Here is a 26,350-nt window from a genome sequence, read left to right as displayed (position 1 = left end):
GAGTGATAGAGTTCATGGTTTATCTGTCAATCAGATGTGCTTTTGGCCACTGATCTATGCTTGTGATATGTTCTTTTATAATTATAATTGGCTGATAGAAATGTTTTAAAAATAGTATTTTAGATGGTAATAAGATCAAGACACTGAATGACGTCATGATCTATTCTGTCATGCAGCACTCAAAATTTCTACCGTAAAATTACCTCCGAATCGTTTTTTTTTTAAATAAAATTTAAAATAATCTTTTATCTCGCAAATGTAGTAATTACTCTACAGTTTCCCAATGCCTTGGAATCGCTTCTTTTTGGAATCGATTCCCAACCCTACTTCAGTACATCACTTCTCAGACATTAAAGGACACGACAAACAATGATTTAACGTGTATCCGCAAAAACAGCTGCAAAAGATGCCGACAGGGTTGACACACTGATCTGACAAAACCAAACAAACATGTAGTATAGTGTATTCCAGCCTTTAGTAATATGGGTCACTTTTATATGTTTATGCTGTCTTTTGTCCTTGTTTTAATCTTGACAAACCATTCACAAACTGTATGGAAGACAGCGGCTTAGACATTCTGATAAACATCATCTTTTGTGTTCTACTGTAGCCGGGTTTGGATTGAAAGTGAGTTAGTAAATGAATTGTCATTTTGGGGTGGACTATTTTAAAACATCTACACCAACAGACCACACTGAAAAGCCATAGCACAAATATAAACTGAAACAGAACCCTCAGAAATGCCTTCATACAACACATACAAATATACAAACACACAGTTCAATATTATGAAATGAGAAAACGTCCAAAAGAAAAACTTTTGACCATTCCTGACCCATGCTCTTTTGCATTCAACATAATTGAAAGTGTACTTGAAGAAGCACTGTGACCACAGTAAAACACACTCTGTGGGCACAAAAGGAAGCCAGAGAGTGAGAAAGAAAAAAGATAAAAGAGAAAGGAAACAGCAAAAAATAGATCCACATTAAGAACAAAATGCCATATACCCCTGATTTGGGTCTTAACATACTGCTTGAAAAGTCTGCAGTGTTGATGAGAACAATTGCATCACAGTCTTTAAAGTGTCCGGTTACAATTGCAACAGCCCAGGTATGTCAGTACAGCCCTACAAGAACTTACCTGCGTCTGTGGGTATCAGTATATGTGTTTGCTGAGCTTTTTAGTGTCCGTGTTGTGTTTCACCTCACCTTAAATTCACTCTTTACATGTCCACGTGTCTCTTTCAAGTCTATCAGACATGTTTGTTTCTGCTCACCTGATGTTTAGTGTATATGTGAGGCAGAATTGTGTCCCTGATCAGTTAGACTACAGGACTGTAGCACACATCCTAACAGTGTCAGAGCGCAGTGTTTCAGCACAGCCCTATCGAGCACTTATCTACTCATGGCTAGAATATTGGTGCTCACTGTTTCTGGTCCATATAATGAAGGGTTTTCATCTGCTGGCTGTGATGAAACACTGGTCAGTGGACCCCAGAGTGGAGGGCAGTTCCAGGAGAGAGAAGAAACCAGCTTTATTCAAAAATTAAAGAGAAAATGCAAAAAAAAACACAGCCCTTCTCAGTGACCGTTCACCAAAACCCCCAAAGCATAAAAGGCATTCCTCTTTCTAGTAGTAAATATAGTGTGGGATGGCAATTATACAGCCCTACAAAGTCAAAACAAAGTAACTACGCCAATGATGGAACTGGGGAAGTCAGGTTAACTGATTTGATACTCTGTTTTTTTTCTAAATTTAAACATAGTTGAGCCAAACCTGTTTGTTACAAGAGAACTCGAAGATTTTAGTCATAATGCAATGTGTAGTTGCTGTGTTTTGCCTTTGAACGGCCATATAGTGAGCACTGAAACTCTTTACAAAGACCTGAGGGGCACTCTACTGAGGTGAAAGGTCACCGCTAGGGAGGAGAAGGAGGAGGAAGAAGTCACAGCAACACCGAATGGATTACAGTGCACACACATGACACCACACGAATAAGGGAAGACAGTGTAACAGTGTAGCAACAAGAGCTGACATACAAACGCATGACACGACACAACCTGAGGAAGGAGATAACACAACAACAGCTCATCAGACAAGCGCACCTCAAAAACACACATCAGAAAACACAACATCCCCAAAACACACAAACACAAATTAAGCAAGAATCACACAAAGAGCCTTCTGCCACACATGAATTAAGACACATTTTCATTTCATCATATGTGTGGGTGTGTGAACCTGAGTGTGTGTTGAACTATACTGGCCCAAGGGTTAAAAGTTAACTTGTGTACAATCCTTAATGTGTGGTGCTCAGTTCAGTCAAGAGAAATGAGAGTGAAGGATGGCAAATACAATTAGGATGACAAAAGTTTACTGTTGAGGGTACAATGAGAGAAAGAGAGTGAGAAAGACAGAGATGAGGGAGCTAATGCTATAATGACATCACTTATATACTGTAGTGCTTATGCTGCGTCCGAAATCGCATACGTCCCTACAAGTAGGCAAAAAAACAGTATGTGAGGTAAGTAGTATGTCCGAATTCATAGTATTCAAAATACAGTAGGCGACATTAGGGAAGTCGTGGCCTAATGGTTAGAGAGTCGGACTCCCAATCGAAAGGTTGTGAGTTCGAGTCCCGGGCCGGCAGGAATTGTGGTTGGGGGGAGTGCATGTACAGTTCTCTCTCCACCTGCAATACCACGACTTAGGTGCCCTTGAGCAAGGCATTGAACCCCCAACTGCTCCCCGGGCCCCGCAGCATAAATGGCTGCCCACTGCTCTGGGTGTGTGCTCACAGTGTGTGTGTGTGTGTTCACTGCTGTGTGTGTGCACTTTGGATGGGTTAAAATGCAGAGCACAAATTCTGAGTATGGGTCACCATACTTGGCTGAATGTCACTTCACTTTAAAGTACCAGGATGACCTATTACTTCTCCCAGATTCTGAAGTGAGCATTCGATGGACAATTTACTATCCCATGAGGCCCCGGGAGAGGATTTATTGATTTATTTTATTGATTTATTTATTTTTTTAATGCTGAAAACAGTACACAAACAGTAATACAACCATCAATAAATAAAAATGATAAGACAATGACATAAATATGAATAAATAAATCAAATGACTTATGAATGGCAGTGAAGCGACGCAACTGAAGCTGTTAAGTCATGTGACAGTAACAACATGGCAGATGTAGTACGTCCGAATTTCATTCCATATTCAAACTACTGTATATAGACAGTCATGAAGTAGCCTCAATTCAAATTCAAATGTACTTCTTATACAGACAGTACGATTCCGGATGGATAATGCACGGCTAGCTGTGCATTAAGCGATTTTAATGCATGATGTGGAGGCCAAGAACCATCTGACGCAACGTGAGGCTAAACCAGCATTGACAACTTAAAGCTGTTAATGATGCTTGTAGCTCAATATTTGAAGGGATACAAACTAGGGATATTTTCGTCGGTTACAGCTCTAGCATTCTGCCTGCTTCAAATCAGACACAGAGATGAAATAGTGTGGTAAGACCACCGCAGTCGGTGTGTGAATGGGTGAATGTGAGGCAACTTGTAAAGCGCTTTGGATGGCCATGTGGTCTATTGAAAGCGCTATATAAATGCAGTCCATTTACCATTTACATATTTTTGAATTAATTATCGATGGATCGAGAGAGAGAGAGAGAGAGAGAGAGAGAGAGAGAGAGAGAGAGAGAGATGGCAGTTGTGTGTGTGAATTACATGCATCTGCGTCTCTCTCTACAAACAATGAAACTCTTTATTTACTTTAAAAACAGCAATTTTACCACCTTGTTGCTGAGGAATATAATGTAGCGATCTAGTATCCAGGCTAGAGTCTGCATGAACCGGAAGTTGCGACCGACTTTACTTCCGTATTGTGACGTACTTCCGAAAGAAACAAAATATTGAATGAGAAAAAACGAGGGTGTGGCTTATTTTTTTCTTACTGCAAAGTGATTGGATGTAGTAAAGTAGGCATTTCCTGTCAGTTGGATGGGCGTGTTTAAAGATGTTATTTTATTTTTTATTTTATTTTATGCATTTAAGGATGTTAAACTCAAGCTCAAGCCATCAAACTTACATCAGAGAAGGGCCATCATTTCAGAGGCGAGGTGCATTTTCAGATTTGGATTGTGAAGAAAAAAAATGTTTTTTGTGGATTGACTTGCACAGATGAATTGTAAAAAATAGCAGTGTGCACTAACAAAATAAATATAGTCAACTTTGATTTCATGTGCACTTTAATAAAAGTTGCGGGGCAGCGATGACAAGTTTCTGTGTGTGCGCAGTGCAATCTGCTCTCTCTCTCTCTGTGTGTCAGTTAAAGCAGCTCATTAATATAGAACTGTGATTAAACTGACTAGGAACTAACTGTGCATTGAACAGTTTTAATGCATATATGCCAGCCAATCAGAATCTAATATTTAGACAGACCATGGTAAAAATGTAGATATATAGTAGAGGTTTCAAAGCTAGTCTAAGCAAACACTCACATTTGAGTCAGAGAGAAAGACTAGATACTGATTCTAGTCTGCTGTGAAATCAGGATCAGAAATTAAGGCTCAGGGCAAAAATTCCACCAAAAGTTACAGAAATGTCCCGTGGTGAATTACTCCGTTTTCTAAAATTGAATATGTTTTATAATATTGTATCCTATGTACATTAAGGTTAAGGTGCTTTATGGACTACTCATTCCTTCATTTGTTTTATATTTAATATAAATTAGAATTATGGAACTTGATGCTGAGTGTTTTTATTAGGTTAGAAACAAATGCCCTTATTAAAGGCTAAAATAAATAAATAAATAAATTACAGGGGCAAATTGGGAAAAAACAATGACTGCCCATTTATAAAAAGTTTCTGACATTGTCATGACTGAACTTATTGTGTAAATTTAGTTTATGCAGATATTAAATAAGTTACATGAGTGCGTAAATTGTCAAACACAGAGACAGAACACATAGAAGACAGTATCCCCCCTGATTCAAAGGCATATTGTTCCTGTTATTGAAAAGACATACTGCAAGTGTGGCTACTTATATTTGTGTTTCATATCTGGTTGCACTAAACTAAAGCATGAATGTGCTAAATATATTCTTTGTCCAAATTATTTGTGTCCTGTTGAAATATAAGCATATAAAATATTTCCCTGTGAAAGCAGTGTGCCGTATGTAATTAATTAAATATTGACCTCTGTGCATTCAACTCATTCCTACGCTGCATCAATGCTACTTTTTTAAGTGTTACCTCTGATTCATTATGGTTTGATCCAAGAACAGGCAGAATTGGCATTGAGGTCTCGCTGTAGCAGTGGCCCTTCCGGCTTGAACCACTCATCTGCTGGGGGGGAGACTGGGTTGGCGCCTGCAGCTTCTAGTGTTTTTGTGGGTGGGGGGTTGTAGGATTCGGTTGTGTAGAGGGGTATATTTGGAATAAGTGGAGGTTTGTGGAAAGGTGCGGGAGCAGGAAGGTATAGTATAGCAGGAAAGGCAGTAGTTGTCAATCGTGCCATTGCAAAAAAAAAAAAGAAAAAAAGAAAAGAAAAGAAAAATGATACAAGAGGATGTGACCCGAAGTGTGTGAGGAAAATAAAGGGAAAAAAGGCCAAGATGAGGGGATGGATGGAGGGAAAGAGAAATGGACAGAGACAAGGCAGAGTGGGAGGCCAGGAAGAGAAAGAGAATGAAGTAATAAATCAATGAATGACAGCAAGAAAGAGAAAAAGCAAGCCTGACAGATAGATAGATAGATAGATAGATAGATAGATAGATAGATAGATAGATAGATAGATAGAACTAGACAGAGAGACAAACAGGAATAACACAAAAATGTGTTATTCATAATTAAGTCAGGAATTTCAGTTCAATTCCTGAATTTTTAATGAATCTGAATTTAGGTAGAAATCAGAAATCAGAATTACAGTATTGCATTTAAATGTAAGAAAGCAGAATTAAGTAATTAAGATATTTTAAAAGCCTTGACATTTTATAAAAATATTTAATACATTAACCAAGATGGAAGAACACTTCCCCAGAATGCATTATCTGTGTCTTTCTGATTCAAATTCCAGTTTAACTTCCTCTGAGATGTGGCCAATTACAATCAATCTCTTTGAAAGAATTGAAAGAGCCATTTCTTTCATTCAGAATTTTGCACAACCCAGACAGACAGACAGACAGACTGACAGAACGACAGAGCATCTGAAGAGCTTGTTGGCCAGACTCAGTGAATTTGTTTGATATATCTGTTAATAAATAATTTACATAATAATTTAAATAATTTAACGTGTGCTAGGATTATTTTCACTGAAAAGTCCTGATTTTATCAAAGATTAATCACATTTAACAAAGATATGAATTGAATTATTACTGTGGTGGGGTAAAGGCTCAACTAACGATGAGCGGCCTTCAGAATGATTGATGTGGTGAATTATGAGGAGAGATGCAAGAGCAGAAGGCAGGGAGCTTTGCTGGAAGTATGGATGTGGGAGAGTCTGTTTTAATCTGTATACCTCTGATGTACTTTGTGAAGTGCAAGTCAGTGCATGTATTTATATATATATATATATATAATATGAAATGTATATATATATGTATAAAATACGTATTGCTACAATGCATGTGTCTTTGCCATAATACACAATAATACGCATTTGAACATACAACTTACCTTTCCTGAGCCTGTTCTTGTGATGTACACTGAAAGTATGAATATAATAATGTGTCCATTTGTGGGTGCTGCATACCTTTCCTGACATTGCTGTCTGTGGTGCGGAACTCTCCGGTACTGAGAAGGAAGCAGGCCCTATCATGGGGGTAACGTTCACGCCCCGTGCATGTCCCCAACCCACCGGTGGCCGGACTCCTGTCATCTGGCCCCAGCACCTGATCTATGGTGGGACAGTCCTCATTAGCCAGAGCTGCGTTTGCGGCATCTCCATTCTGTTTTGAGTCTGACAGAAAGAAAGAACGAAAGAAAATTAGTATTAGTGGTACTGTGTGCAAGTATTAATAGAGACAGTCACAGTAACATGAAAAGCCAAGGAAGAGGGAAGAAAAAAGTATGGGATGAATAAAAAGGAGCAAAAATAAAGATGTGCTACAAAAAGAGCAGCATCACTTGATTAAAATGGTGCAGGGGTTCACAGAACATCACACACACACACACACACACACACACAAACAAACAAACACAAACAAACACACATAACATGCACAACATGAATGAGTGTGCCTGAAAGACTGAGATGTGCACTCAATCAGAAAAAGAAGCTGCAGGGGCACTTGTTCTTATAGCTTACGACACAGGTGTCAAATCTAATCTGATGTGAGTTACCGTTCAAGCCAGGGGCAAAGCCTGTTAAAGACATGAAGAGAGACATAAAGAAAGGAGGTTTGGGAGGCGAGGGAGAAGATGACATAGAGACCCATAATGCAATTGGACCTCATTGGAAGAAATAAAAAATATTTATCTGTGAAGACGGCAGTCCATATGACCATGAAATCTGGGAAGATGATGATCACCTTCACAGTGGAATAGGGACAAAGGGTGATGAATGGATGACACAAAAGTCTATAGCAAAGGTCATGATATATGGTTGACTACACCAGGTACAACTCACTTTCCTGACAGCCATTAAATGACAATAACTGAAGACATAATAAAAGTACTTATAATACAATAAAAAAAGAAAAACATTTATTCATCCTAGTTTCTTTAAGAATCTATTTGGATTTATTTTATCCGTGGAACACTAAAGGAGAAATCTAGCACAATGTTCAAGCTGCCCTTATCATACAACAGAAGTAAATGGAAACCATGACTAGCTTTTGAGTGATTCATTAGTAAAGTTATACCTGTTCCTCACATAAAGCCATTGTTTTGCTTCAGGAAACTTCTTGGATAGACGTATTATTTTTATGGTGCAATGTTTATTTGTCTTTATTTGCCATTTTTTGACCCCATTTAATATCACTGTATAAAATGGAGCAGCTCAGACAAAACATCTCCTTGTGTTTTCCACTGACAAAATGTAATCATACGGGTTTGGAATTTCGGGTGAACCATTTAAAAACCTTCAGCATAAAATCAAGTTTCAGAATCAGAGCACTTCTCACACATGCCAAAACCCCCCCAAATCACTCATACATGGGGACGGGGGACAAACAAATGACTTTCTTAGAAGTTTCATACTTCTAGTTTTACACTACTTAATAAAACATCATTAACTTAACTGTACACATGATGTTTACGATGCCAGTATTGTAGGTGTCAAGGGCACGTGGGATTTGAAGCTACAGGAGGGCACATGTACTAAAGCGTTTCTTCAAAGCAAGCGTCTCGGTATGTTTATGCTTCCTTTTATTTCTCTTTGGGAACTTCCAGCTGTGAGAACTCCATGGAAGAGCAAAACAAAGATGAGCAGAGAAATACAGCTGTCATCTACTCGAGGGCTGCGTGTTCCAAAAATGTTACTTTTTCAGAAAAACGATCCTATTTATAACGATGCAATGTCATCTGTCATAATCTGTATCTTTGGTGTTGAAGTCAGCTAAACATTGGCAGAGATGTGGCTGTAAGAATTGTGCTGTTGATTTGAAACCTTTTGCTTGTATAGATCAAATATAGCATATGCTAATCTGAGGGGCCGTGACTAATCTGCCTCATGTTAATCTTAGCATGGGGTGTGTTTATCTGTGTTCTGCACAGTAATGACAGACGGAGCTCTCTCGGCTGCATGAACTCACTGGCTCAACCTGACTGACACCTTCACATGCAAAAACGGTGAAAACAGATGTTCTTAAACAGTATTTTGATCTTGTTTTACTGTAATTCCTCCTTATAACAAGAACAACTTTACTTGAGAAGCAAAATTAAGACGAGAATATATTAAGAAGATTCAGTGTCTAGCCAGAATAAAATAAATATACATAGTTTATATATATTAAAAATATATATTTTTCTGAATATATACGTAATATACTAATTAGGAAAATGTGTTTCTGCAGTGAGTGAGCAAATAAACTGAACACATAAATAGTACTGTAAGCTCCATGTCAATCCTCCATCTAAAGCTGTTTGCTAGTTTCAGGATCATACTCCCTGCTCTTCTGATTGGGTGTGATGTTTTCTGGTAGTGTAAGAAACTTGGATTTGAATGCATGAAGCATAATCCTGCTATAATTTTAATAACGTTCCTGTTCTCTGTCAATCTCAGACGTGACAGCATAGTTTCACATATTACTACTATCAAATACTTGTGTGTGTGTGTGTGTGTAGACATTATACAAGATTATATTAAAGACCCAGTTTAGGCGATGACAGTTCAATATAAAAAGATGTAGATGGAGTTTGACATCACACACAAAAATACACTCACTTGAAGTGTTGTGTGTCAATGGCATTTTTTGTTCACAATATACCAATTAATTGCCTGAAGATGTATTCACATTAGTGAAATTGTATTAAACGCTCCTGTAAGAGGGACTTTTATTATGAAACCAGAATTGTTATAGTATAGTACAAAGTTAGGGGTCAGTGTAGTTTGCTGAGCTGTCGCTGTTTGCTGTGTTCGTGTGATCTGTCCAAGCCATCAGCTGCAAAGATGATGCTTCCAGTTTGTTTGTGGGGATTGTTGCAGATTTAATATCAAGGTGTTAGTCACTGACCACAAAGTAAGCCTATTTTATTTATATTTGTGTTAGCAGTGATTGCTACAGTGTTATATGCGTTTGTTCCATATAAACATGCCTAGTCATGTCCGATAATGACCGTTCTTTAGTGTTCCGATCAGGAATATTATTTAATGTGTGATTATTTACTCTTTATAAAGATGTCAATCAGTGTTATGATGTCTTAACAACGTGATGTTGTTCTGTTAATCTGCTACAAGACCAAATGAGTGTTTAGCGTTCTGTTTATGTAAATGTTATTCATATGCGCCATGATTCTATCCATATATGGAAGCTTTATATTCATAGGGACAAACGATCACTCATGACTTGAAGTTTTCTGTGAAATATCTGGTCTTCTTTCATTTAACTGTTCAGGAGAGAAATGCCAATGTGAATAATTATGAATGCTTTGGTTTCATAATGTAACAGTAAATGTTACTATTGTTTATATATATATATATATATATATATATATATATATATATATCTTTAGTTTATTCATTTCGATATTGTATTTATTTTTGTAGACTATCATCACCTTTGTACATCTGTGGGCCTTCCTTTTCTCTACGAATACACCATTGAAAGCTAATCACCTGTCTCCTCATTATTGGTGCTCTGACCGGCACCCAGGGGGGTTTACTCATCCATTACCTGATCAGAACCTAACAGTCTTAAAGTCTCTCCAACAAATTGGTCCTTCGAGCCGGATGAGTATTCCCTTCTGACATGATGGATCCTGATGAGGAGATTCTTAGTGGAGCTCGTCCTAAATGCCATACACGTCGACCAGCTCACCTTAAGCAGTATGAAGTACAGTATACCCGCGTCAGACCTGTCGCCCAGTATGATGTCGCGCATCCTTGGGAGGCACCTGTCCACCGGACTACCCCCCTCCCCCCCTGCATCCTTTCAGCCTTACACCTCTCCCCCTGGTGGTGACCTGGTCTGTTCTGATGGCTCATAGATCATATCCTCAAATTATCAGCCTCCACAGCATGCTAAATTCCATCAGCCATCCTTCTCCTCACCTCAAGCGTCTGGTTTCATTTCCTCTGCACACAACAGTGAATTAGAGCACCTGCGTCATGAGCATGCACAACTAATTCAGACTCATCAGGCTTTCCAAGCAGACCAGCTGATGTTCCCCCACCACCCTGGCCTGAGCCTGACGTTGACTGGATGAACCAGGTGGGTGACCTTACACTCTCCGACACGGGCGCCACTGTTTTCCACCTTGTGAAGCCAGAGAATAGAAAGTATTCCTTTGTGTTCTCGGCTACTGAAACATGCGCTCCTAAGCCTTATGCTCCTGACACTTGTGGGTTCCCCCCACCTCCTACCTCTAAAGAGGTAGAGACGGGACTGAACTTTTCAAATATCAGATCTTAGTGGATCACCTTAAGCTGGAGGAGGCTAGAATGATAGCAGAAGCTTATCTTAACTCACCTACTCCATTCACTGATACGATGGCAGCGCTTCATGATAAATTTGGTCAACCACATCAGCTAGCTTTAAGGAAGATTGCTAGTGTCCTTGAGAGTCCTGACATAAAGAGAGGTGATATCTCAGCCTTCCAGACGTTTGCTCTCCAAGTGCAGTCACTAGTGGGTCTATTGAGAACTCTGGGACGTGATGGTGAGCTGGAGTTGAGTTGTGGGTCCCACGTCGCACGCCTCCTGAGTAAGCTACCCCCTGAGCAGCGAGCTGAGTTTTGTCGGCATATGTTCCGTCAACCTGGCACAACCCCTAATCTGATTGATCTTTCGAACTGGCTTCGTTCCGAAACTTGGTGCCACAGTGACTACTGTCACTACTGAGCCGATTTCCAAGGGTTCACATGCAAAATCAGATTCAGGGAAGAGAACCGTGACCATCCTACATGGAGTAGGAGAATCCCCTGTTGAGACTCCCGTCCATCGTAAAGGTCCTGTTTCACAGACAAAGCCTGCCAAAGTGAAACGTTATTGTCCTTTCTGTGACAAGACTGAGCATTACCTGAGTCAGTGTGCCTCCTTTGCTAAGCTTACCTCAGACCAGGTCCTCAGATTCGCAGTAACAACCGTTGTTGGCGATGTGCCAGGGCACACCATGCTGCTCAGTGGGACCTTAAAAAGCCCTGCAACATCTGCCAGGGCACCCATCTCTGCCCTCTCCATGAGGTGAATGTCAGTCCATCCCCAAAGGAGGATTTAGCTAACATGGAGAAGAGCTGCCTAACAAATTCCTCCCCAGATAGGTTCTTTCTGGATAAACCCTCTGTCAAAGGACGAGTTATGCTCAAAGTGGTTCCAGAGAATCTACATTATGAAGATCGTTCCTTGGACACCTTTGCTCTTCTTGACGATGGGTCAGAGAGAACCATTCTACTCTCCACTTCAGTTAAGGCCTTGGGGATTCAGGGTATCCCAGAAAATCTTCCATTGTGGACAGTGCGAGATGATATTCAGGTCATTTATGGTTGTTCTGTTTCCTTTCAAGTCTCTTCCCTCTTTAAACCTAAGACCAGTTATAAGATAAATCATGCCTTCACAGCTGATTGGCTTAACCTGTCACGCCAGTCTTACCCAGTAAAACAGCTGCAACAGAAGTACAGACATCTGTGAGGTATTAACCGCCGTCCACTCGCTGATGTCCAATCTTTACTTCTCATCGGTTCAGATCAGCCCCATCTCATAACCCCAACAGAGCCTGTCCAATGGGGCGGCCCGGGTGCACCAGCTGCAGTTCACACACGCTTAGGTTGGACACTCCAGAGTCCTATACCTTCCTATACTGTGGCAGTTGGATATGGTTCCACAGTGGGAGGGCAAAGAGGTAAACAGGTCCAAGCAGGATCAGGAGGCTCTTAAGATGCTTGACCATAAGACTCTCACCCTGGAAATGGAGGGAATCAACAGGTTAGCTACAACCTTACTGCGGAGAAAGGACATGCCTTTGTTGAATGCACCTAAAGAATCAGTCTTACCTAACCTTCGCAGTGTGGAGAGGCATCTGCTGAAGGAGCCTGTCAGAGCTGAGGTCTATAAAGAGGAGATGAGGAAACTCATTGAGACAGGAGCTGTTAGGAAGGTGACGTACCCTATATCTGATTCAGATGAATGCTTGTACATTCCCCACCATCTCGTTAGTCACAATGGGAAGTTCCGCCTTGTCTTTAACTGCTCCTACCAGTATCAAGGACAAAGCCTTAATCAGTACCTGCTGCCAGGACCCACCCTCGGGTCCTCACTGTTGGGTGTCCTTAACCGTTTCAGAGAACATCCTGTGGCAGTGAGTGGGGATATTAAGGCGATGTTCCATCAGGTTCGCCTTATACCTGAGGACCGTCCTCTACTTTGTTTCCTTTGGCGGGACCTGAAGATCGATGAGGCACCCAGAATTCTTGAGAGGCAGGTATTACCCTTCGGCACAACCTCCAGTCCTTGTTGTGCTACCTATGCACTACAGAGTCACGTGCGGCAACACCCCCTGACAGATGAGGCAATTAGATTCTCAGTGGAGAGGTGTTTCTATGTCGATAACTGCCTGCAGAGCCTGCCTACTGCAAATGAGGCTCGGAACTTGATTGACCGACTATGGAATATCCTGTCTGGAGCTGGATTTGAAATTCGCCAATGGGCCTGCAATGATCCTACTGTGCTGAGTCACCTACCTTCTCATGCACAAGCTGCAAGTGTGGAGCTGTGGTTGACGCAGGAGAAGTCTGACATCCCTGAGTCGACACTGGGTCTGAGCTGGAACTGGCAGATGGACACTTTGTCCTACAAACACCGACCTGTGATCTATGAAACTCCAACTCTGAGGAACATCTATAAAAAGTCCTAGCTACCCAGTACGACCCCCTGGGATGGCTTCTACCTTATTCCACTCGGGCAAAGGTCATCATTAAGCAGCTGTGAAACAAAAGCAGAGAGGGTGGGATGACCCCAACCTACCACCTGAGCTCCTCCAGTCCTGAAATGCATGGGAGGAAGAACTCCAATACATTCCTTGTATCTTCTCCCCCCGGTCTTATGTTCCTCCTGAAGTTGTGAGGGACGGAGTCACCCATGAGGTACATATCTTCTCGGATGCCTCTGAGCAGGCATATGGAGCGGTCGCCTACCTCCGTACTACTGACCAGGATGGTCAGACCTACCTGTCCTTCATTAAAGCACACTCTCGTGTCACAGCTCACTCCATTCCAAGACTGGAACTCTGTGGTAGTCTAGTAGTGGCACAGCTGGCTAAGTTACTGGAGACAGAGTTAACCCTACCAATCAAATCTATTTCCCTGTGGACAGACTCTACTACAGTCCTCCAGTGGTTGAATTCTGACTCCTGCCGTTACAGAATCTTTGTTGGGAATAGAATCCCTGAGATCCAGGAGCTGACGGAGAAATGTTCCTGGCATCATGTAAGTTCTGCAGACAACCCCGCTGATGACCTCACGAAGGGAAGACCTCTCCAATACCTTGCTGTGCCAAACCGATGGTCTCAAGGACCCCGTTTCTTCCTCCAAGATCTCAAGGAATGGCCAGTAATCCCTAAGACTGAAACAAGGGAAGACCAGGTTTCACTTTCACTTTCAACTACGTAAACCTACCTTCTGTGGTATTATTACCTTTCCTCCCTCATCTGGTACGATTAATGGATGGAATTACAACACCTGGCAAGAAATATTGGATGTCACTGCTCAAGAACTTCGGGTCAACTTGGCTCCAGGGACTTCTCCAGAGGCTGAGGATTACTGCCAAGCTGAGTTCCATATCCTCAGACAGGTTCAGCAGGAATCCTTCCCTGAGGATTATAGACTGTTAGAGACTGGGAAGCCAGTTAAGTCTGGGAGTCGATTAGTTACTCCAGCCCCTGAAATGGATCCGTCCAGTGATCTGATAAGGTTGGGAGGTCGTTTGCGGGCGAACTGCAGGTATCGAGGACTCCATTTTACATCCTCTGGTTCTGGATCCCAACCACCCTGTCACTCACTTGATTATTCACCATTATGATGACAAGTTGCATCATCCTGGATCGGAGCTGTTGTTCAGGGAAATACGGAGATACTATTGGATTCTCAGAGGCCGCGAAGCTGTCCGCCGGTTTCAACGTGACTGCCCAGAATGTCAATGTTGGATGGCCCAACCGACAATCCCTAAGATGTCAGATCTACCTGAGGCACGCCTTCAGCTATACAAACCTGCCTTCTATTCTTCCAGAATGGATTGCTTTGGCCCCGTTAGTCAAAATTGGTAGACGTACAGAGAAGCGATGGGGCATTCTCTTTAAATGTCTGACCACTAGAGCTGTCCATTTAGACCTACTTCCTAGCCTGAGTACCGACTCATTCCTCATGGCTTTAAGAAGATTTGTTGCAAGGAGAGGAACGCCAGCAGAATTATGGTCAGATCGAGGTATGAACTTCCGCGGGGGTGAAAGGGAGTTACAGGAAGCTTATGCTGCTTTGGTTCCTGACATACAGGGTCATCTTGCAGGCCAGAGGATCCACGTCCGCTTTAATCCTCCATTGGCCCCTCATTTTGGTGGAGTTTGGGAGAGGCAAGTGAGATCAGTTAAATCTGCCTTATACACAGTTTTGGGTGCACATTCAGTACTAAAGGAGGTCTTAATGAACGTCTTGCTGGAAGTGGAGACCATCCTTAATTCAAAACCCTTAGGGTACGTGTCGTCAGATGTGGCAGATGCTGACCCAGTAACTCCAAATAGTCTCCTCATGGGGCGGCCCGATGGATCTCTGCCACAAGTTGTTTATCCAGAATCAGAGATATTAAGTCGCCGGCACTGGAGACATTCTCAGGTCTTAGCAGACCGATTCTGGTCCAGGTTCATACGGGACTACCTCCCTAGCCTACAAACCCGGCAGAAATGGCAAGCCTCTCCTCCCAACCTAAAGGAACAGACATTTGTTATGATTGTCGACCCCCAACTACCACGAAGCTCATGGCCTGTAGGAGAAGTGATAAAGACTCACCAAAGCCCAGATGGTCATATCAGGTCAGCTGATGTGTTGATAAAAGGTCAAGTTTATACCCGACCGGTAGCTCGCCTGGTCATCTTGCCGGCCTTACCAAAGGATGGAAAGGACTTAGCAAAGGACTTAATGCCCCGACAATGACTAGTTAAGTCGCCTTTCATGGAAGCAAAAAAGCTCCACCTCTTTGGGGGCGGCTGTATTAAAGGCTCCTGTAAGAGGGACTTTTATCATGAAACCAGAATTGTTATAGTATAGTACGAGGTAAGGGGGCAGTGTAGTTTGCTGAGCTGTCGCTGTTTGCTGTGTTCGTGTGATCTGTCCAAGCCATCAGCTGCAAAGATGATGCTTCCAGTTTGTTTGTGGGGATTGTTGCAGATTTAATATCAAGGTGTTAGTCACTGACCACAAAGTAAGCCTATTTTATTTATATTTGTGTTAGCAGTGATCACTACAGTGTTATATGCGTTTATTCCATATAAACATGCCTAGAGATGTCCGATAATGACCAATCTTTAGTGTTCCGATCAGGAAATTATTTAATGTGTGATTATTTACTCTTTATAAAGATGTCAATCAGTGTTACGATGTCTTAACAACGTGATGTTGTTCTGTTAATCTGCTACAAGACCAAATGAGTGTTTAGCGTTCTGTTTATGTAAATGTTATTCATATGTGCCATGATTCTATCCATATATGGAAGCTTTATGTGCATAGGGACAAACGATCACTCAAGATTTGAAGTTTTCTGTGAAATATCTGGTCTCCTTTCATTTAACTGTTCAGGAGAGAAATGCCAATGTGAATAATTATGAATGCTTTGGTTTCATAATGTAACAGTAAATGTTACTATTGTTTATATATATATATATATCTTTAGTTTATTCATTTCAATATTGTATTTATTTTTTCAGACTATCTTCACTTTTGTACATCTGTGGGCCTTCCTTTTATCTACGAATACACCATTGGAAGCTAATCACCTGTCTCCTCATTATTGGTGCTCTGACCGGCACCCAGGGGGGTTTACTCATCCATTACCTGATCAGAACCTAACAGTATTAAAGTCTCTCCAACAGAAATGTCACCAAAATTTTGCAGGCAAAAAAGTAAATTATCGCTTTTCGATTAGTGTAGCAGTGTAGAAAGCATGGCAGTCACTTTCAATCTTCATGGTGAATTCAAGCATCCAACTTGAAAATTAGCAAAATGTGTGGGTGAAACTTTTTCATCCTCATGCAAAATTCCCGATCACGAGGATCGATTTAACCCACTAAATTTCACAAAGCAACGGTAAATGTGAACGCACCTTTATTGTTGGAAATGTAACATATTAGCAGGGCCGTCGCTAGTGGGGTGAAGGTGGTGATGATTATAGTGGCCCACGGCTGAGGCGGGGCCCACGGCTGAGGCGGGGCCCCCGGCGATTTCAACCAACTGGCTGAGGCCAGCCTAAGCTTATCATTTTCAAGTGTATTTGAACCTTGCCAATTTAAACATTCAAAAGAGTATTCAAACAAAAGACATTGGAAAGCTCTACTGAGTAGGCTACTCTCGCAACTGTTTTCGGTGCGCACGCAGAGAGCCGCGTCTCATGGACAGCAACACCGAGCCTAACTGTCATTTAGGATATTTGTGTCCTCCTGCAGCTGCACGAACAAATACAAATCGCATTTTAAACAAATAGAAAAATATGTGAAAGAGCCCAATTCAGCACCCGCAGTGTTTCTGGTGTTCAGTGCGCATGCAGATATGTGTCTCAAAGCGCTTAAACAACTAATCTGCTTCTTCTTGCTTTTGTACCAACAAATACATACAAAATATGTTAAAACACCTGTCTTAGAAAGTGTGTTCGAAAAAAATGTTGGTTATGTCTTAAGTGAATGTAAACAGTTGAGAAATAAATTGGATATGTATAATTATAATAGATGCATTGTCTCTTAAAGTGACCACACCTAATTGACTAGATCTGCTTTCGGGGGCTTTAATGTTAATCCAAGAAAATGAAAGAAAGAAAATCACTCACTGCTCTTGACTGAATTAATTTGTAGTTTTAACAAGAATTTATCCACAGTTAAACAAAAAATTATTCAGACACCAGATATAATTCTTTAAATTGTCTTACTAGTGGTTGCAGGACTAGCTCATTTATGAACTATTGTTTTAAACTTTTTGTTTTAAAGTGAACATATTATACCTAAAATTCTTCATACTGTGGACTACAAGTGAAATTAATAAAAAAAATTACATTTGGGACCAAAAAATTTTCAGACACTTTGACCTGACCATGTTTTGCTTACGTGTTTTTTTCTGTAATTGCTAATGGAACCTTTTTACAACACAGACTGAACAAAATTAAGCATTGCTTGGTAATTGTTCAACAAAGTATTGACAGTTGTGTAAATATTGTCATACTAACAGTTGTCTGAAGTTTCGGTTGATTGTAATCCATTACATACCTTTCTATCTAAGTTTTCTGACATTATCAAGATGAATTGGTTCTGACAGTTTAACTCCGAGTTCTTGTCATATTTTATTACCAAGTTCTAAACTATAGCAAATAAACTGTGATGATGTAAGAAATGTTGAAGGTGTCTGAACAAATTTTGGTTTGACTGTATATTTTATTTTACACTGAAGACTATGCAGTGCTATTTGACATTTGCTTATTCGGTTTCTGTACCTGGACACCTACAAGCTTGAAAAAACATAAACATTGTGTAAATAGCACAAATAGCCTAAATAAATAGAATGCACATACAAATTAAAACATTTCAAACAGGGCCCACTGGTACAACCTGCACCGGGGCCACGCTAACCCCAACTACGGCCCTGCCTATTAGTGCAAATATACGTCACACACACAAACATGTAAACACATGGGTACACTCGCACACACACACCTGCTCTGTTAATCTCTATGATTTCCTCCTGTGCAAGAGGACAGTCTCCTGCCATGCTTCCAGAGACCACCATATTGCCCAGCACATTACCCATGATCCTCTGTGGCGAGGCAGTGGCCATGGCCAAGGCATCTGGCTTGCAGTAGTTGGGCGATCCAGGCTGTGGAGCCCGCGGGATGTGCTTGTTCTTCTTCTTGGGCAGCTTCTGCTTGGCCATTGCCAGAGAGTAGTACATGCCGAAGTTGTTTACAATGACGGGCACAGGCATGGCGATGGTCAGCACGCCTGCCAGGGCACACAGGGCACCCACTAACATACCAGACCATGTCTCTGGATACATGTCACCATAGCCCAGTGTTGTCATTGTGACCACTGCCCACCAGAAGCCGATGGGGATGTTTTTAAAGGTGGTGTGTTTGCTAGCCGTCGGGTCGGCCGGGTCGGCGCCGATGCGCTCGGCGTAGTAGATCATGGTGGCGAAGATGAGCACCCCCAGAGCGAGGAAGATGATGAGGAGCAAGAACTCATTGGTGCTGGCACGGAGCGTGTGACCCAGCACTCTCAGCCCCACGAAATGACGCGTGAGCTTGAAGATTCGCAGGATTCGGACGAATCGCACCACACGCAAAAAGCCCAGCACGTCTTTCGCCGCTTTAGAAGAGAGGCCGCTCAGCGCCATCTCCAGGTAAAAGGGCAGGATGGCTACAAAGTCGATGATGTTCAGCGAGCTCTTGAAGAACTCAGCCTTGTCCGGGCAGAAGATGACGCGGGCAAACACCTCGATGGTGAACCAGATGACGCATACGCCCTCCACGTAGGTCAGCCAATCGTCAGTCACTACCTCATACACAATCTCCTCCCGAGTGACGTTCCCCACCGTCACATTCTCTGTCTTATTGTAGATGGTGTTGAAGGCCTCGTGTGTCTCCAAGCAAAATGTTGAGATGGAGATGAGGATGAACAGGAGCGAGCCGAACGCCGCATACTGGAAACAGAAAGAGGAAGACACAGAGAGAGACAGAAACACACAAAGAGAGATGAGAAGATGAGCACATTAATATTATACAGTGAAATCAGTGAGTTTGCTATTGGAATAAAGAGCTGTTACAGTGCTTAAAGCTGAAGTCTGTCGTTTCTGTGGTAGAACTGGAAAAATAATCACAGTCTGATCTAAAACATAATCAACATCATGACTTTTTTCTCCTTAGCAAACTGCTGTTCTACTGTAGATAAGGAGTCTTCGACAGAGGCTCTGCCAATTATTGTTTTATGCCAAACTAAAGTTGTGTCCCAAATGATGTACTATACACTATACACTCCTTCTGCTAAGGAAAGCTGCGACAGTAAAGTGCATGAAACCATTTCACACACTGTTTTTTTTCTTCTTCAGTTAAATAAATGCACTGTCCAGTATTTGAAGTGCACTTTTTCTTGTCGAATTTTCAGCCTGAACACACTACTCACACTACTATCAAATGGCATAGAATACTACATACCGTAAGTACGTAAATTGGGACACTTTTACTTTTTTTTTCTTCATGTTTAATGTTTCAGGCTAAAGCTAACCTTGAGAGGCTGAAATCTGACTAAACATTTCATTCTTCCTCCCACATTAAAATATACTATGTAAAATTTAAATGTAACAATAATAGTTATTTTAATGGCTTTAAGTACCATAATCTATGTGAATGTATCAACATGATAAAACCCATTTTTAGAAATGTATGTTCTTATAGACCAGGGTTTACATGGAACACTCAGTTTAAACTATATGTAACAGAGAGTCCCTGCTTTGTCTCTCAATATAACAAAGGGTCTTTGGCCTGAAAAAGACTGAATAACCCTTTTCTATATAGTTTTCTAAATCCAATGGCATGCCAGACTTCCCATTCTGTGCTTAATGCTATAAGCTGTTAGCATCAGGTACACAACCACATGGAAAGACCCTTGAAAAAAAAAAGATAGAATAAGCACTTTAACATCCAGAGGCTGCTGTGATGCAGTTTGTCCCACTGCAGAGGTCCTTCACGATCAGAAGGAGGTGTACTACAGATAGAGGGCGCCAAATACTACAACAAAAACAGCCAAAGTGCTATGAGAATAGTGGGAATGGTGTGAATGCAGCAGTCTCACTGACACTGCACTGAGGAAACACCACAGGGGGAGAAGATGGGGTAAAGCAAACTTTGTGAGTAAGACGAAGAGAATGGATGATGGAGGCTGAAAAAATGAGAAGAGATGGCATGTATACAAAGACCTGTAATGGAAAGGGAGGAAAAAAAGCAATGTATATTTATAAATAGAAAGAAAAAATATGAGAGCATGAGGAAATGGAAAGGGGAGAAAAGAGGAAGGGAGGGCTGGTGAATTATAGCAGTGTGCGCGGTCACCATTCTGAAAACAGACATGTCATGTTGGCTCTCATGCAGATAGATGTGCATTGATTGGCTAGTGCACGTCTCTTGTTAAAGCCCACAGCCTCTACTCCTATCAACCGGCAATCAATATAATCTGTTTAACTCAGTCCACCTCAGTGCCAACACCCATAGTATGATTTTTTTATGTAGCCTGTCATTACAGCGTTTTATTTGGAAGTGTAGGTGTGTGTGTGTGTGTGTGTGAAACTGCTGCTGCTGCCGTTCCCCCTCTGCAGTGCTCACATTATTCTCCCCACTCCCCGCTCCTCACTTCTCCCCGTCCTCTCTGTCAGTCTACACTTGCCCCTCCCCCCTTTACTGGGATAAACCATTCCTTTTGCAGAGGAATAGCTGTCCCCCTTCTTTTCTGCCTCCAGTCTTCTGGCTCCTCTGCACTGACAGTCCTCCAAACCCTGTTACCTTTTTTTTTTTTTTTTTTAAGTCTCTGTGGCTTTTCTGCAAGTTGCCCAGATGTCCCACACATTTCATAAAGACACGGCAGACATACCTACTACAAAAATAATTTTCAAAATCTGTGTTTTAAATATGCATTATACATATACATGCATTTACATGAGAAGTATTTCACAAATAGTATTGTGAAATTTGCAGATGATACTACAGTGGTAGGACTTATTGACAGCAATAATGAAACTGCCTATAGGCATGAGGTGAGTAATTTGATCATGTGGTGCCGAAGAAATGATCTGTCCCTGAATGTGGGGAAAACTAAGGAGGTCATCATAGATTTTAGAAGAAATAAACCCACACATACACCTGTCTACATCAATAACTCTGCAGTTGAAATTGTTAATACTTTTAAGTTTTTAGGCATTCATATTTCAGACTCCCTTTCATGGTCTTTCCACATCACCTGTGCCATTAAGAAGGCACACCAGAGGCTTTACTTCTTGAGGTGTCTTAAGAAATATGGTATGTCACTAAATATTTTAAATTATTTTTACCGTTGTACAATTGAGAGTATACTGACAGGTAATATTACAGTGTGGTTTGGAAGGGCTACTTCAAGTGAATTGAATCTTCTGACAAAGGTGGTTAAAACGGCATCAAAAATTATTGGGGTTCCACTGGAATCACTACAGTATATTTATTGGAAACGCAGCACTGGGAAGGCACTGAGTATTATACAGGATGTTAGTCATCCGGCACATAGTCTCTTCTCCCAACTCCCATCAGGAAGACGTTGGCAGAGCATCCCAACACGTACGTCACGTTTTAGGGACAGTTTTTATCCACAGGCTGTAAGGCTACTGAACGATAGTGTAAGAGGAAGGAGGGCTGAGGTTTGAGCGTATGTTTTTAAATGTATTTTTATTCTATTCTATTCTATCTTATTTATTGACTGGTGATAAGGCACATTGTATTTCATTGCTGTGGTACTCTGTACGAATATGCATATGACAATAAAACTGAAACTTGAACTTGAAGCAAAAAGTTTAACTTACTCCACCTTTTTGAGTAAATATCACAAAATAATTTTGTTCAATTTATAATATGGAAATAATCAAAAAAAAAAAAGAAACTTTGCAGAAAGGGTTAGAAAAATAAAATAAAATGTATTCTCTGAAAAGAAGGCTTACTATCCTCATCCCCATTTTGTTTGTTAACGTTTAGATGAAACAGAATGGACAGATTTTTTCTTTTATATTGTGACGTACATCCAAGTGAACCTATTACGGTATGTGAAAAGAAAAATCAATTTAGGGAGGATACTTGGTTTCATCAGTTGTTGACTGGATTTTGAGATGGGGCTGTTGTGCTCAAATGAATGAAATATTAGATTTTGATTAAACATTACAAAGTAAAATAAAAATACAAGATAAATGCATATATGATTTGTTCACAATAAGATCTATAATGGTAAATGCACTGCATTTATATAGCGCTTTAACAGACCACATGGCCATCCAAAGCGCTTTACAATTTGCCTCACATTCACCCATTCACACACTCATTCACACACCGACTGCAGTGTCAGCCATTCAAGGCGCCATCCAGCTCGTCGGGAGCAGCTGGGGTTAGGTGTCTTGCTCAAGGACACCTCGACACTTGGTCAGGTGGAGCCGGGTATTGAACCACCAACCTTCCGGTTTGTAGACAACCTACATGAAACACTGAGCCACTGCCGCCCCAAATTGTATAATGTACAATTTACAAATACAAAACAGGTATTTTTTTCAGTCTAGATGCACAGACATACCACTTTTTAGCGATTAATTGCTAATGCTTTTATCACAGTATTGAAATTTAAAAAAAGTGGTCATAATACATTATAACAGGTTAAACAACTTTTTTCTTATAACAAAAATAACTGAACATTTAAATATAATAAGGCAATACAGAAAAATATATAAAGTTTTACACATATTAAAGTGCAAAAAAACTACAAAGACCCATAGGTATCAATTTACAATAAGACCTCATTAGTTAACCTTGGTTAATGCATTAGCATTCACAGTGAGCATTAGCTACATTTGCTACAGAAGTTATTCATCTTTGTTAAATAAATAGACTATTAAGTCTAAATATTTAAGAATTTGGTGCTGTGATGAACACCACAGCAAATCTAAAAATCTGAATGGCTATTTAAAATGATTTAAATATGTTTTAGAAAGTAGCGCAGCTGCTTTATTTATGGGGTTTCCAGGGAAAGGGCCTGCATTTTCTGCAGTTTAGTGCCATCTGCTGTCAGAGCGTGAATGTGCTTTCATTCAGCGCGTCTCTCACATGTTCCCCCATGTGCTTCTCATGTGTGCTTGTTTACATCAGAGCACACGCTTTTAATAAGCATACAGTGGTGTTGTGCATTTTCACCAGTTGATGGGAATAGTATTCTTAAAATGCTTTCCAAATTCTGAATAATTTGTAAAATATAATTATTCACGGTATTTAGAAGTGCCCACGATAACAATATCGTGCATATTCATTACCGTGATATATCACATTACCGAATACCGGCACAGTTACCACTTTTTTATACCAACTTTCAGTTTCCTTAAACAATAACACATGAAAAAACAGATATAGTCAAACACAGTTACTTATCCATTTAAATTAAGACACCTAAAAAAAACAAAGGACATCTCTCAAATAACTGCAGTCAGGTCAATCCTCCCATGATGAACGAGAAGCAGTCAAATGAAGGACTGAGGCATCCTGGGAGAATTAACTAATTCCCCAACCCGATTAGCATGAGCTAATTTAACGAACCCATCTTGTCGTGCCCTCAAAATGCTGATGAGGGACCCGTTTGTGTGTCAAGCAGACATGCTACAACGCACAATGTCACCAATACTCCACACATTCTGCTCCAGATACAAGCGTGCTCCAATCTCTCAACCCTATGATCACAACTGGGATGTTTTGATGGTAAAAATAATCAATATTAAATAAATATGTAAAGTATATTAAATGCAGAAGAGCATAGTACTAGGGATGCACCACCGATCATGATTTTTCATGGCCGATTCCGATACCGATTTTTTTTACAAGCAAACTGGCCGATTCCAATACCGATTTCCGATTTTTTAAAAATCTTTTAAGCAACAAACAAGAAAGAAGGAAAGTGTGCATAAACAAGATATTTGGTATTTAATAGGCCAAACTGGCTTTTGGCTATTGAAAACAATAACTGTAACCATCTAAAATTAACAGCAGTAACTGCACAATAAGTAGCCGACATTCAATACAAACATAGATGGTACAGACATCAGCAATTAGCTTTTGTTTTTGAATTGTGTTGAAACTACAGAGAACTGGCCTTAAATTAAAAGATTAACTGTAACCATGTGAAATTAAAGGCAACAACTGCATAGTTCTACAGTCCAAACAACACAAACAACACACACTCAATAAGATGTTTCTTAATCAGCATTCAGTATTTTAGTTTTTAAATTTGGTTTTAAATTTAAAAAAGGTCTTTACCAGTGAGACTAAATAAAAGTATGCTATATAAATACATTTTCCAAAATGTTAAAATCAAATAATGTTGGTGCGAATAAAACAAAGATGCAAAGTGTTTCATTCATCCAATTAAAAAAAAAATTATGTTAATGATTCACATCTATATTTTTTTACTTTAGCCAATGAAAAATAAATAACTTATTGTCTCAAGTAAAAATATATAGAGGTGAATCATTACCCTAAAATTTTTAACTGGATGAATGAAACACTTTTTTTCAGTGTGCTACAGCGGGTGATTTTTAAATCAAATTAAGTCTATGTAATTTTAAGGTAAAATAAAAATAATCATCCTAATGCAGAACTGACGTTTATTTCTGGCTCTTCAAACGTGTATGCAAGTTCTAATAAAAAAAATAAATAAAAAAAAACATTTCTGTTTTGTCACAGTTTAGTCCGTTTCGTTTCTCATTCAACACGTGAGAAGTTGAGCTGAACTTCTCTTCATGGTCTAAGCATGTTCAGGGCGCGGACAGGTACAGTATAGGCTCGTGCAGCTTCAGTGCGCAGGAAAGGCTCTTATTTGTGCGCCAGTACACCAACGGCTGATAGCTTCCTGCTATCTGTGCCTCAGACATCAAACTCTACATTTCCAGTACTGATCGGCTGCCTGTGACCTGCGCACAGATTTCGAAATACTCTTCCACACAAATGACATAGCGAACGATTACAATGTGGTCTGTGCACGTGAGCGCACTTCCGGAAAAATCGGCCGAAAAAAGACCAAAAACCGGCCGATTGCTGATCGCGTATTTTAAGCAAAAACCGTCCAGTTCCGATTTATGGCCGGTCAACCGGTGCATCCCTACATAGTACATCATAGGGCTGTAGCTATCGAATATTTTAGTAATCGAGTATTCTACCAACAATTCCATCGATTAACCGAGTTATCAGATAAAATGTGTTTTTGCTTAATTAAAGTGCAATATTAATAATGCAAGAGAAAATAAGATGCATTTATTTTAAATGCATACATCAAAAATAAAAATGTAATTATTACCCATTGTTTCTCTGTCTGTACTTGTACTGTGAACAATGACAATAAAGTTGACAGATGAATTAAGTGCATTTAAGTGCCATTCAGTTGGGGTTTTAAATAAAGCATTTTCTGAGATGCACATTAAACATTAAACACATAAAACATTAATGTATTTTATCTTTTAATTATTGAAAATTAAGCAAACTTAACTTTTTGGTAAGCAAAGGGCATTTACTATTAGAAATAAAACATGGAAGAAATGTTGTGTGATTAAACCATAAAAAAAATTATTCCTTGATTTTTTTTTTTTTTTTTTGTATTAGGCTATGAACATTCTGCTGAACAATTGTAATATATCTCTGGCAAATACAGGACTTTTATTTTGACGGGTTGACGTACCTTT

At 40.3% G+C, this 26,350-nt stretch overlaps 1 protein-coding gene across 5 annotated transcripts in view; it reads right to left on the bottom strand.

Moving 5' to 3' along the window:
* kcnc3a (potassium voltage-gated channel, Shaw-related subfamily, member 3a) overlaps positions 1-26,350 on the bottom strand; it is a 62,073-nt gene that overhangs the window by 12,909 nt on the left and 22,814 nt on the right. For 4 of the 5 annotated variants that reach the window (XR_009435002.1, XM_059558149.1, XM_059558151.1 and 1 more), the window contains exons 2-3: positions 18,571-19,555; positions 6,768-6,974 (exon numbers count right to left, since the gene is read on the bottom strand). Coding sequence is in view for 4 of the 5 variants with exons in the window: in XM_059558149.1 (XP_059414132.1) it covers positions 6,768-6,974; positions 18,571-19,555 (1,192 nt within the window). In the remaining variant the exon portion in view is untranslated. The remainder of the gene's footprint in view (positions 1-6,767; positions 6,975-18,570; positions 19,556-26,350) is intronic. The other variant, XM_059558150.1, reaches the window with a different exon arrangement.

The sequence above is a fragment of the Carassius carassius genome, chromosome 9 (assembly GCF_963082965.1).
Source record: "Carassius carassius chromosome 9, fCarCar2.1, whole genome shotgun sequence".
NCBI lineage: Eukaryota > Metazoa > Chordata > Actinopteri > Cypriniformes > Cyprinidae > Carassius > Carassius carassius.
The sequence above is the reverse complement of the archived record's forward strand: the minus strand, read 5'-3'. Positions and strand labels throughout refer to the sequence as shown.